Source organism: Amphiprion ocellaris, chromosome 2, assembly GCF_022539595.1.
Source record: "Amphiprion ocellaris isolate individual 3 ecotype Okinawa chromosome 2, ASM2253959v1, whole genome shotgun sequence".
NCBI lineage: Eukaryota > Metazoa > Chordata > Actinopteri > Pomacentridae > Amphiprion > Amphiprion ocellaris.
This window is the reverse complement of record NC_072767.1, coordinates 24,625,113-24,639,047: the sequence shown is the minus strand read 5'-3', so window position 1 is coordinate 24,639,047 and position 13,935 is coordinate 24,625,113. Positions and strand designations below refer to the sequence as shown.

The following is a 13,935-nucleotide window of genomic DNA, read 5'->3' as shown; positions in this document are numbered from 1 at the left end:
TTTAGCTACACAGGTCATTATCCAATGCCTTTTGTCAGCTCTTTAAATGACACAGATTGTCACTGCTTTTGCTATTAGAGTTTAAGCACATGTCTATATTTGAACTGTATTTTCATCAGAACCCTCCCAATGGCAGAATGTTTGTATTTGGAAATCATTATGGAATTAATCCCCTCTGATGCCAAATGGCCATGGTGTGGCTCACACAAATATTCCAATATATCTAAAAACCTACTGCAATTATAGTAAGTGGGGGGCTAAACTGCTTGTTTGGTTAAATACAGAGGATTTAGAATCTGCCACTTTAATTTGAGAGATAGCACTTGACTGGCTACTGGCAGGTTCTAGGTATAATCTAAATGTGTAACAAAGCCTGACAATCCAAGGCCTTGGCTCATAGCTCATTGCAAAGCATGAAATTAATTCTGACGCTATGAAATGGGATTCTTATCTGCCACTCTGGGGCCTTGCAGTCCCCCAGCACCCACTCCCAGGGTCTATCTCAGGTCCTGTTACCACGCCTTCGATCTGGGTAACAGCTGGAGGAATGCTGGGAGCCCTCGTGGCTCTCAGGTTGTGGACCAACTCCGGCCACCTCTGAACGGTCTCACAAAAATGGTCTGAACCTTTTCTGATAGGGCAGCATACCCCACGAGGCCTTGCGTCTGAATGAGGGCCACTGTTGCCAGTACCATCTTGATTTATTCACTACAGCCTGAGGTAATATTGGCCAAGAGAGCTTGATAAATTTTTTTTTTTTTTTTTTTTGGTGCTCTTTGTTTTGATAAGATATTTGGCATCAATCACAATGGACCAAATAAAGACTGAGAGAGAATTGTTGTTGTCTGAAGTGTGTTTTTTTCTGAGTTCTTGACAGAGTGGTCCCCATGACAATAGCCTCTGGTAATGCTACTTGGACTGAGCACAAACTTCAACAATCTGTGAACATTTTTACTACAAATAATAGACAACAAAGCAAACTGGAAAATCATGTTGTCTGTCTTACTTTTCACTTTGTGGCAAAGCGTTTCAGTCTGCCAGACATTTCGATGGATTCAAATCAAGGCGGAAATGGCTGTGAAGGGTTGCGAGTAAAAGTTGAGCATGCTCATGAAGCAATATTAAAATTGCATTCAGCCATTGCTCCTTAATGTGTTTTGGATAGAACGGGCATGGGCAAAATTGATTTATTTTTTACTGCAGTAATGCTCACTGTTTTTGTGGATTTTCATTCGAGCTGATCCTTCCTAAAGATTTCATTAATGTTTAAATATAATCGAGTATCTGCAGCTAATTCAGTCAAGCATCCAGTTAGAATTCCTCAGTATAGTCTTGCATAGTGTTAGATATATTCCAAGACTATTTTACTGTACATGTATGTGTGTTTGTGTGTAACACAGCCAAAGTGACAGTACAGTACTTCAGACTGTGGCACTAATGGGATATGTTGTGTGTGTTTGTGTGACACTGCTCTGTGAGAGGTAGTTATCCAACAACTGTGCCAGTTTACTACCTTTAAACTAGTGGATACTGTGTTTCTTTGCATTTGTATCTTCATATGTGGCCTATGTACTTCTTGTTAGCACACTAAGATTTTTCTGGTGTTTTCTGAAAAGGCTGACAGTTTCCAGTGTCTTAAACTGCATCGTGACAGCAATTCAAGCTATATGCGTCACAATGCTTTTCAGTGAATTGAATGCGTAGAGACACTGTTATTCCTGACCTGTACAAGCAGCCAAACCACAGATATGCCAGTGTAATTCTTAACTGTGTAAAAATTTCCTAATATTGCCTTCCAATACGATGAATAATTGGAAGAATATACTGCAGTCCAAGGCAGGTCTTTGGGAAAGAGTATGGCAGACTGAATCGCTACATCACACATTCACTTACCTCAGAGAGTCCAACAGATCAAGTTAATTATTGTGTTGCATTACAAAACATTTTGATTTGTCTGACTTTGATTTCTGACTTCAGCAGTGAGAGACCAATGGATGCATCTCACACTTGCTTGTGCAGGGACGCTTCAATGAATTAAAAAAACGGCTGAAAAAAATCAGAACCGATGAGGCCGAAGGTGAAGAAAGGGCAGTATAGGTATAGGTGGCTGTTGACTTTAAAATAATAGCTAAAAAACAGTTGATAATATTGTCATGGAAAATAGAATTTATGTTGGACATAATATTTACAAAGTTTGTCACTAATCTGAACACAGTTTGAGTCTAATTTCCAGGACAGTAGTATCAAATTTCAATTGTGGGCAAGGAGATGTCATTATTAACCAGCAGTAACTGTTTCTGTATGTTGTAAATGTTTGACCCTAAACGGAAGAGTCCCTCGTCTAAAGCAGAGTTAGACTTATTCTCCCCTCAAAAGGCAAGAGCATGTAAATCCTTGCCAATATGTGCTGCTGTGTTGTAGCTGCTTGTGTCTGTGGTGGACTTGGGTTCACGCAAGAACCCAACAGAAAGACAAAAAACACAGCAAGCTACTGTTTGGAGGGATGTCAAACCAATACTCTTTCAGATAACCCAGAAATGAATAGAAATTGGTAAAAAAAAAAAAAAAAAAACAACAAAAGATCTAACTGAAAACTTTCTCCAAAAGAATTAACATAAAAGGAAGAGGACACAAAGTGAGCAAGGTGATGTCAAGCCATTCCAAGGAGAGGTTTTGTTCCAATGCACAGGGGAACAAGTGGCAAAGAGAGAGAAAGCGCTGGGATAAGGGGATGTAAGAGGAAGAGGAGGGTGTATCCAATCCAATCAGCTTGCACTGTACTAGTCAAGAACAAATGCAAAAAAAACAGGGGCAAGGATATCACAAACACATGTTGACGGGTGAAGATGTGCACAGACACTCGAGAGACGCCATGACAGAAATGGGGCTGGATGAACATCAAGTATTTTCATGCCTGGACTGATCAGAGATCAACGGTGCAGTGAAAGGTTCTCAACAGCACCCCATGTGGGCAGGAGTGAGTGTCGCATGCAACTGGCGCTCTCCTCAGTGACTCTGCACTGTCTGTGTGGCTCTGTTGCCTAGCAGTAACAAAAAGAACTGTGAAGTGGTTGGTCCAAAGCCCCCACGCCCAGATGTGGGGGGGACAGCCAAAAAGCTGCACTGGTAGAAACAGAAAATGTGTTAAAAGAAGTCCACTCCCACCGCCATGGCTCTCCTACGTCCCTGTTGAAAATCTCTGATTTGTGAAATCTATAAAGCGCAGTCAGTTAATTGAGAATAATAGCCGCTGCTCCAATAGCACACATGTCTTTGTCTTTGATTTTCGATTTCATGTATCATCAAGATCCACAATGACTAGCTCAGATTCACCCGTAATCCCATAAATCCAGCTACATTTTCAAGGTTCTTTACCATTAATGTATTAAATGTCAGTGCTCAGCATCATTGTTAATCTTTGTGTGCAGTGTAAACCCAAGAGACATGAATTTAATACCCTGTCATCCCAACAGTACTTATACCTACAATTGGGTATTTGACTGGATAAGCTTAGTGTCTTTTCTTTCTCTACAGCTTCCACTGCTGTGCACTATGACATCACTCATGTTAATTTTAGCTGGATGGGTTAAATAATTCAGTTGTGTTCCTGTTATCTGTAAACTACAATAATGAGTGCAGAACTGATTTGCTGGGATAAATTTAGGTAGTATGTAAGTACTTTTGGTGACTGCTTACGAGTTTTTTTTTTTTCTTAGAGGACTAAATTCAGCTCCAGTTTCCTCATCATCAATATGCATGCAGTTCATATGAGAGCCTTGACGGTCTTAGAGGAGAACTGACATTTTTTGTGTCTCTGTCACGTGGGAGGTGCACTTGCTGTTGACAAAGGAAAAGCAAATATGAACAAAAGGGAAAGGGAAATAAAGAAACTGCCAAAATTGTCAGTCCACATTAGCTTGATTTGTTTGACAGTGAGGAGTACATTCTATAGTTTCGCACCAAGTTAGAAAATAAGGTAATTCCAAAATAGAAAAGGTTGTAAAACAAAAAAAAGTATATTTAACCCTTTGTAGCGTCTTTACTCTTTTTTAGTGCAAATACCACCTTACATAAGGTTGAAAATACCCTAGTCATACCATAACAGTGAGGGTAAGAAAAGAAAGGTCAAGTACAAAAATATTAAGCCACATATTGAGATTAAGACAAGGAATCAACAACACACAAGTTAAATCACTTTGTCATGTAGTCTCAATCAGCCTTCAACTGTGTTTACGTCTGAGGAAAAACACAGTCATAATTCAAAGGCGATGAGGCAGTTGACATCAGAGAAAAGTTTGCAAACACCACTCAAAAGGAAATAAAAACACATAACCTCATTAGAAATCACTTAAAAGGTCCACAAAGACATAGAACCATTATTCTTTAATGATTTACTGCGGAAAATCCGTTAGCCCACCCACAAAGACAAGAGTAGAGAAGACTGAAAAAATGGGCTACATACTGGCTTGCAAGGTCTTGTGCGAAATGTCATTTGTGAAGGCTCCAATGCCTTTGTTAGAGATGGCTGCCAGGGAGAAGTGGTAGTCTGTGTTGGGGCGGAGACCTTCCAAAACATATGAAGTTGTGGGTCCAAACATTTTCTTCATCTGTTGATTGAGAAATAAGTTATTGACAACTTGATTATTGACAAATGTGACATGGGATCATTGGGCGCTTGTGTACATCTTGCAGTGAAAATACAGCAGAAAGTTCGACAAACACTGAAATTTGTACCTGGGTGCCAAAATTGCCTTCCTTGTAGCGAAGTTCATAGTTTATAATTCCTTCTTTATCGTAGGCAGGTTCCCAGGTCAGTTCAATGCTAGTGTCAGACACAGCACCAACCTGGAATTTGGATGGCTGACCTGGAACTGAAGAACATAGCAGAGGACATTGGAGCAGGAAATGTTACTAGAAATCAGTGACAAGACAAGGAAGTTAATATTATACATGAGAGTGGTCCCATCCAATTACCACTGTAAAGGTCAGTGATTTCTTAATAAAATAGTGTATTTGTTATCTACACAATAACATGATGAGCATAATTAAATTGTGCATAAAATGACAGAGGAATAAATTGCAGTGGGAAAAAAGTAGCTGGCTGACAGGCAAAATACAACTGTGCTCTACATATTTTTGAGTCTCTGAAAGTGGATATGCCACCTCGCGCTTACAATGATGGAGTCATCTTTTGCTCACACCTAAAACTGATTCTATTAGCTTTCAGAGGCTCGTGCACAAATTTGGTTGTTTTTTTCAGACTAAAAAGATCAAACAGATTTTGTCATCATTTGCTGAAGATGCAGATGCACAGGCAAATTTTGCACAGCAGGGGAGAAAAAATGCCTCTTTGGCAGCAAGTGCAGCCTGTTTAAAATTTTATAAAATGTGCTGCTGATGCATAAGAACAGCTAAAGTTGTTCCTCATTGTTTGTCAAAGTATTCCCCTTAAACACAAGGCTGGAGAACAGGTCTAGCATTTACCAAATTTCAATACTGCTTGAACTGCCTGAAAATTAGACAGGCGCCTTTTGTACAACACCTGTACCAAGTTGACCAAAACAAGCTTTCATATCCTTACCTCCTTGGAGTACTTTGACATGGATGGGCTCTGAGAAAGGTCCGTCACCTACGGAGGTGAATGCTAAGACTTTGATTGTGTAAGTTTCTTGAGGAACTAGGCTCTGGATGGTGGTGATGATGCTGTCCTGGACATTATGGATCTGCCAGAGGCTCATGGGCTGGGAGTCATCCATGGTATAATAAACACGGTAGCCCTTGATCTGCCCATTGGGCTCCTCTGGCTCTTCCCATTGCACCATCATGGTGTTTTGGGGAAGGATCTGGGCCTTAATGTTTCTTGGTGGACTGGCGGGTGCTTGTTCACCAGTTCGAGTTTCTACCGGCTCACTGGGAGGACCCTGGCCAATTGTGTTGACGGCTGAGACACGGATTTCGTACTCTGTGTTGGGGTAGAGGCCACCAATGCTGTAACGTGTAGTGGTGATATCATCTACCGTCTCATACTTGCTGTCTGGGGACTTGGCTCTATACTGAATGATGTAGTATGTCACCGGATCTGGGTTTCCTGAGTCCCACGTGATGGTCACACTGGTGGCAGTGGTTTCAGTGACCACAGGGGTACCTGGAGGCTTGGGGAGAGCTGTTACAGTGACAAAACAGGAAGGAAAGAGGACTCAGTCATTTACCATAATAGTTACAGACTGGGGAGTTTTGCAGCAAAAACAGAAAGCATGGCAATTCCTTCACACTGATCCAAGAACATCATTATAAGACAGACTGTAGTTGCAGTACATTTAAAACTTGACTGTAGTTAACCTTCTTCATAAGTACCCTTCTTTGCAAGCACAGTTATCTCTTACATTTGACAGTGATCTGTGCCACAGCTTCAATGATGCCAAGGCTGCTCATGGCCACGCAGGTGTAGTTGGCTGACTCACGGACGCTGCTCAGTTCGAGAACGTTCCTGCCCACTGGCATCTCATCCTCAGGTGTCAAGTCCTCTGAGTTGAGCATCCACTTGACATAAGGCATAGGCGACCCCACTGCCACACACGTAATGTTCACACTGCCACCGGGCATAATTTCCTGACTTGTTGGTGGAATGGAGAAGCGAGGAGGAACCCGTCGGACTGGGAGAAGGCATGAGGAAGGGGAGAGGATGACAAAAGAGGGCAAGGGAGTCAAAAAAAGAGAAAGAGAAAGGTAACAAGAGAGGCCGATGAAAATGGACCCTTCTCAAGGAAATACTTAACACAAAAGGTTCAACATGGTAAATGTGAACTCAAACACAAAATAAAACTAGACTTTTCAAAACATAAAAATATACAAATAATGAGAAGGAACTAAACTAACAGAACTGCTTCAACAACAATATAGATTAACAATTAAGCAACGATTCATAGCAACAAGGTTCCATTGACCAATATTTGACCCATCACAGCACAATTAAAGACACAAAAATCTATTACGAGTTTCTCATCTTTGGGACTGAACTGCTGGCATAAATACAACTACAGCATAACCTGATCACGAAGTATGAAGGTGTGTAGTAAAGGCCATGTGATAATGCTATCACATAAGGCCAACATGGCAACCTGGAACTTCCTGTCCTCTCAGGCAGGACGTAGGCCATTTCAGGCTTTTCCCACAGCACAGGAAGTGTAGGGTTACTGGACTATTGACCATCTTGATGAGGTCTCTAAACACATTCTAGCGTAGGTTTGCACTTGACACCTGTCTCTACTTCCTAGTTACCTTAAAGATGAGAAACTTTAATCAGATTTTTGTGGTTTAGGGTAGATCCACTGGACAAAGCCTTATTAAGATCTGACACGGTTCCATTGATAGATGCAGCTATCAGTTTCACAGACAGCATGCATAAATAGATCGAGGTAAATTAAGGAGTAAATGATAACAAAATCAGATATAAAAATTGAGATAAAATGCATAGAGGAATATAACTGAAGGGTCGCTAGCATGCCCAGACAAAAGACGATTGGAGAGGAAAATAGAAGTACAAGATAGAAGAGGATATAACATCCGAGGAAAGGATAGGAAGAAAGGGAACAGAGTAGCAGAGAGTGACAGAGGAAGAAAAAGAGAGGGGAAGGTTGGAGGAGGGTAAAGGGGGGGTAACCCGCTTCAGTGCTGTGTAAACTTTGTTTTTCTTCGGCTAATGTGACAAAATGTGATGGTGGCACATTGTCACATCGCAGTCCCAGTAAACACAAAATAACTATTGAGGAACAAGGTGTGTGCCTAGAAATACACAGAAAAAGAATTAGAAGTAATTGTAGCTAAAGAGTCTACTATCACAGAGTGTTGGAGTAGAGAAACAGAACTGGATCAACAGGGTGTAGAAATCCAGAGAATAAGAGAGAGAAAGAGATAGAGGGCAAGGGTAAGAGAGGGGTAGCTGAAAAAGGTCTGAATGACAGCTCAGAGAGGGAGACAGGGAGAACCTCAAAACTCATGGATAGGACTGGAAATTTGAGTGGAGGGAGGTTGATAATGAGCCTGAGGTGCAGAGGAAGGGCATGGAAGGTACTGTGTTCTTGCATGTGCGTGTATGTATTCATACATAGATGTATATGTTGGGTTTTTGCGTTGGTATAGGCATGAGTGTGCGCGTGTACAGTATGCAAGAGTTAAGAGTGAAAGAGTATGATTTAGCAAAAACACTGTGTTCATGAGAGGCATCCCAGCAAGCACTTGACAGATAGTGACATGCAAGAAGTGGCTAACTTTAATGCTTACCCAGATAAAACAAACTTTACATTATTTAGACAATTTAATGTAGGGTTTTCTTTGTCTATGTTAATTCTAAGGAGGATGACTTTTGTATGCGCTTTAAAAACCTAAACCAAGTTAAACCGAAGAATAGTTAGTTAACAAGCTTGAGAAAATCATTATGTGGTACATTAAAAAGCAAAAGTTTTTTGAAGAGAAACAGGAAGGTCTTGAATTTACAAAAATGAATACAGTCAAAAGCAGCGGACTACTGAAGGGGTCTATAGCTACATCTACTCAACGTCAAAATGTTTGTTGGGATGCAAAGATTAAAAAGAGAGAAGGAAAGTAGTAAAGATGTAGAAGTAAAAAAACGATGAACTAAATGGAAGAGATGACCTTAGAGACAGACAAGACAGGAAAGACAGGGACGAGAGACGAGACACGAGGCAGAGTAAAGCAGACTCGAGCAGCAAGACAGCAGACAAGACAGACAGAGGGAGACGGGCAGACAGTGACGGATGAGCACGCAGACATACTGTACAATACGCAAAGGGGAAGGGGAAGGGTTGTTGGAGAAAGGGGGAAGGAGGAGGAGGATATAAGTGGGGGATAGAATAAGGAAACTGTGATTCTAAATAAAAAAAATAAACAAAATAAAAAAAGATCATGGCTCAAAGTGGGTTTGGAGGTCTCACACACTGGGGCTTAAAATCAAGAATCACCTACACGTCCCCTCCTCCCCACCTTAAACATTGCACGTCAGTGCAAGTGTAACTTGGGAAGTCTTGGGATGGGTGGATGTGACGTGTGTGGAGGGGTATATAGGGACTGAGGAGGAAGGGGTGGAGATTTGGGGGGGAGACTGAGGGGGGCATCAAGGATAGGTAGCATTCCAAAATACACCGTGTCGATCCAAATGGGATTCATATGATCGTTGCTTGGGACAGTTTAACTCTTCCACCAAACTAAGGCACAAATATCACCTACACACACTCTAAGGGGATTTTTACTGGACAACACATAAAAACAGTATTTTGACATGTAGTCCAAAGCTTTTTAGTAAATAAAAGCAAGCTGACATTGTGTGTCATCTCCAAGTAGTGGAAACCCATCTAGTTTTACTGGCTTTTAACAGCCATTTAATATTCAATCATAGAAAACATCTGTTTTGCATGTATAAATATTAAAAAACACTGACAGTCAAGTTTCAGTTACTGCAGCCCATGTTGGGCTTTTAATTTGTCGTCCTCTGAACTACTCTACACACATCTCAGCTATTCACTGTTAGTTTCCATTACTCTACTCTCCAGGGCAAGACATGACCTGACCTTGAGGGCAAAAAGTTCTTCAAAGCTGACCTTTGAAGAAATGCTCCTTTGTGGTACACAAAGATACACACTGTGAAAATGTACCAAGAAAAAAATGGTCAATGGCATTTTCGAAGAGCATTCTGTCCTTAAAAATGTCAAATCTCCAAAGATTACAATTTAACAAAAATGTCTCAAAAGCAAACATGGCCCTTTGAAAAACATCTGCTGTAATACATATCAAAGAATCATAGTGTGCTCTACCATGACCTGAGTTGGACAAAAATAGAATTAAACAGCGGGAAATAGGACCTTTTGGTTGAGATATGCTATGTCTCACTATGACATAGTCACAAAAAAACATGTTGAATGGGAAAAAAAAAAACATCCCATCATAACGGGACAGAAAATATATTGCTGCATCCTAATTTTTCAAAAAATGCCTAACTTAACAACAAAGGTGAAAGGGCAGCCCATTCCTCACACAGACATGCATGGGTGTGGCTATGGCATGAGTGACATATACAGGTGCGCCCCCATCCACTTGGGCAAACACCAGAGAACCAATACAATCCAAAAAATGTCACCCAAGCCCATCCAAGCATGCCATTCATTCCCGAATATAGCATTATTCCAGACACACACGCACAAAATCAAATGAAAGGAAAGAAATCAAACTGAACAAATCCACAAAAAGAACTACGTCCGAACAGCATAGACAGTACCAGAGTGCAGCTGTGTTCAACAAAGAGGTATGCATCAATACTATTAGATGTTTTTCAGCTATGATTTGTCTCTTTAATTTTGCTTCCAATCCAAAAGAATGGCGAAAACTGAATTGGACAAAATGGGTTTGTTGTTTTTAGGGGGAAACATCCAATCAAAGCGTGTCTGAGGGTGATCTTCTCTCCCTGGGGCTCAGGTCAGCCAATGGACCGGGAGCTGTAGTGGCTGAGTGAATGAGGTTTCCCCACAGGAATATGTCACTGTTTACCGCTGAGTAACTACAGTGTCAGGGCGATATGGGAGCTAACATCAGTCACCAGCCAAATGCTTGTAACTTTTGGCTGTGGCTGGCAAGTGAAATGTGGAATATACAACTCACTGAGCCAATACAAAGACAGAAGCTTTCCTGCTTTGAAAAACACAAAAAGTCAGGGGCGCCTAATAATGAATGGTATGTAATCAAATCTGAATTTGAAAAAATTGGAAAGCAGCATACACCATGAATCTGAGAGATAAGTGAATTTGGTCTTTGGTTACAATGGAAGATCAAGAACTCGCAATCAGTTGATGCTACAGCACATTACACTACAGATTGGGAGAGAAAATTATGAATCTTAAAACGCAGAAAACACTTGGGGGAACAACATTTACTGTGCAGCTAAATGTCAGTGTTTCATGCAAATGAGTCACTGTCCTCATTGATTGGACACAGGCCTGTATGGTATGGCTGAATGTTCAAGTGAACTGTCACGTCAATGGTCTGGTAACCCTGGACAAGCTGAGAATGTGTGCCGCACCCTCTCCTATCCTGCCCTTAAAATGTGAAACAAAGTAAATAAAGAATCCCAATTGCATGGACAGGCTCCTCATTCACAGAGACCAGGAGCCCAGCCGGCCCATTTGGAATTGAGAGAAAATAAAACAAACATATACCTTTCATTTGGACTACTAACAACATATAATCTTGTTTCAAGCCCCAATGTGGAGAGAAAGACAAGAAGCCTTACACTGGACGAGGTGAGAAGCAGTCGAGAGAGAATGCCAGAGTACTGCACTAACTCTAATAGTGGGCAGTGTTGTGGAGGGATTTGTGCCAAAAAACAGAGGTCAGAAGGTGGACATTATCGGCCATTTTGGTGAGGCAGGTTTTGCTGCCCCAAAATGAAGGGGGAAGCCAAAATAATGTGCAGCCTTTAGTGTCACCTTGAAGCTGAGATTACACCCTCTTGCTGCCTGTGGACACAGGCGCAGTATGGAGATCCTTTAGTCACACTTGCCGGGTGAGGCCTACGGCATTTACATATAAGCTGTAGGGGTCGGCCTGCATTAACATACCTTGGCTGCGCCAATGCTAAATAGTCACTATGGGTGGCTCATCAAAATGGAAATTATTATCTAAGGAAAACTGACAGGAATCATGGCAGGGGTGTCTAATAATAGCAAGCAGTGAATCGAAGGGATTTCAGAGTGTATCACTTTCTTTCCATTGTCTTACAGGTAGATGACAAGCAGTCAAATGATACTGCAAGCATGTCCTCTCACTGTGCTGATTGATCCCTTCAGTGAATATTATCAGTCGGATTGGGGAAGGAAGTGTAATTCACACATTTGCATTAGAATATGAGGTAATGAAACTTTTGCTTTGTATAACAAATAACTGCATTTCTGATACCGATACAATTTTTTGAAGGGTGGCTGTTATCTTCAGGACTCCTTGAGACAAACATCTAATAGAGATGGCAGGATTTTGCTTTGGCCAGTGAGAACATAAGGTGTAATCTAGCTTTCTTTCCCAACATTACACACAAATGCATAGCAGGACATGCAAGCACATTCAAAATCAAGCAGATACCTTTGTAGGAGGGTAAACATGCTCATGCGTAGATAACAGCACAGTCTTTCTGCATCAATGTTATTTTCAGGACTAGATTTAGACATTGCCAGGTTTCTGTATTTTATGACTGGCTTACTGGGATTGTGCCATACTTTGTTGACACTACAATGTTGAGGGCAGCACGGACAGATTATTAACTGACGGGTTTAGAACCTTCAGAATCTTCTCGAAGAAAATGCTGGTGTTGAATGCTTTTGAAAAAGGGTTTGCCTTGTTGATATTGTGGGACTCACTGCGGCTCACATAAAATCTCTTTTTGGCTTGTGGATAATTAGTAGGTAAATAGCAACTGACAAAGTGCCATTAAGTGAAATAGCCTGAGCTATGAAGTTTGGTTAAAATGGCAAGCTCATATGGAAAATCTGGTACTGGGTCTTGCTGAAAAACACACGCACCACTATGGACGGATGCTACCAAAGCATGGATATTGCTAATTAGTTTTCTGCTGGAGCAGCAGTGTTTTTCCATATGACTTTCAGATACTTTGCAGAGATCAGTTTAATCCCCATAAGATCAGCACACTTTGACAGCCACACATACAAATGCTGCCACTCTCAGAGGAGACTTGATAGCGAGAGCGCGTTATCTCTTCTACCTGAAAGAATAATATGCATGACCTACCCAGACTTGCTGAGCTACATGTAATACCTCGAACCAAAAGCCACGGTTTCCTCCCAAAAATATGTATCTCATGTATTCATGAGACTAGCAGCGCTGTAAAATTTACAGACAAGCTCACTGCAGCATTTGACATGAGATTCAATATAGATCCGATTACTGCACAAAGCCAGCTGCAACATAAAGCAGTAAACAGTGTTTGCACTGATCTCCGGTTCATTTAGAACTTTCTTCTCATTATTGTTCTGAGACTACAACATGAACATTTAAAAACAGTACTGTGTTTTTTGTTGTACTTCCAGAATATTCATTATTTTAGTCATCAATCTAAAAACCAATTCCATTCGATGAGTGTGTTTGTGTGTACAAGGGAAGGAGGGCTTTTGAATAATAGATTATAATTTGATTGTCATGACTGCGAAGCAACACAGGCAGCAGTCACTCAACAAAACCAATCACATCTAGCTGCTGCCATTTGAAAATAAAAGTATCTTTGAGCACCCGCTAAGCAACAGCAAATGTGATGTCGAAGTCATTATATTGTTATTGATCCACACGACACTGTAAATGGCATCCCTTAATGGGTGCCTGAAATCACCATGGAACCCAATGAGGCCCAATCAGGTCTAATTTTTTCGGTAATGGATCGCTATAAACAAGATGACAGGAACACTGGCTGTACACACACTTATTATTTCATTCGGCATTTGCATTTGCACTCCAAGACTCAAGAAGCAGAGCAGCATCATTTTGAAAAAGAAACATAAATCTCACAAACAAATGAACCACAAAAAGACAAACATTGTTTTTGAACGGAAAAAAATAGGTCAGGAACAGAAATAAATTAAACAAAAAGGAAAACACACAAACACAACACCATTATCACAACACAAAAAAATTACCCAAATAAAGGTAAGCCAAAAAAGGGGTGTATCAGGGAAAACACTTGTAGAAAACCAAAGAAAAGAGAAGGAACCAACTGAACAAAACACAGGGAATGCAGAAAACAAAAGACCATCGCGGCCAAAGGGATTTTGTACAGGCATGCAAGCGCAGTTACATTCTCCCATCATGCAACAAGTTCTGTTATTTCCACGTGCTGGGTTTCCATGACAACACGTGCAAGAAAGCCTT

At 41.0% G+C, this 13,935-nt stretch overlaps 1 protein-coding gene across 13 annotated transcripts in view; it reads right to left on the bottom strand.

The window, feature by feature from the left end:
• Nucleotides 1-13,935, bottom strand: part of ptprsa (protein tyrosine phosphatase receptor type Sa) — a 233,913-nt gene that overhangs the window by 57,482 nt on the left and 162,496 nt on the right. For all 13 annotated transcript variants that reach the window (XM_055018735.1, XM_055018732.1, XM_055018752.1 and 10 more), the window contains 4 exons: nt 6,384-6,653; nt 5,582-6,163; nt 4,735-4,871; nt 4,463-4,607 (listed from right to left, as the gene is read on the bottom strand). In XM_055018735.1, the coding sequence (XP_054874710.1) occupies nt 4,463-4,607; nt 4,735-4,871; nt 5,582-6,163; nt 6,384-6,653 (1,134 nt within the window). The remainder of the gene's footprint in view (nt 1-4,462; nt 4,608-4,734; nt 4,872-5,581; nt 6,164-6,383; nt 6,654-13,935) is intronic.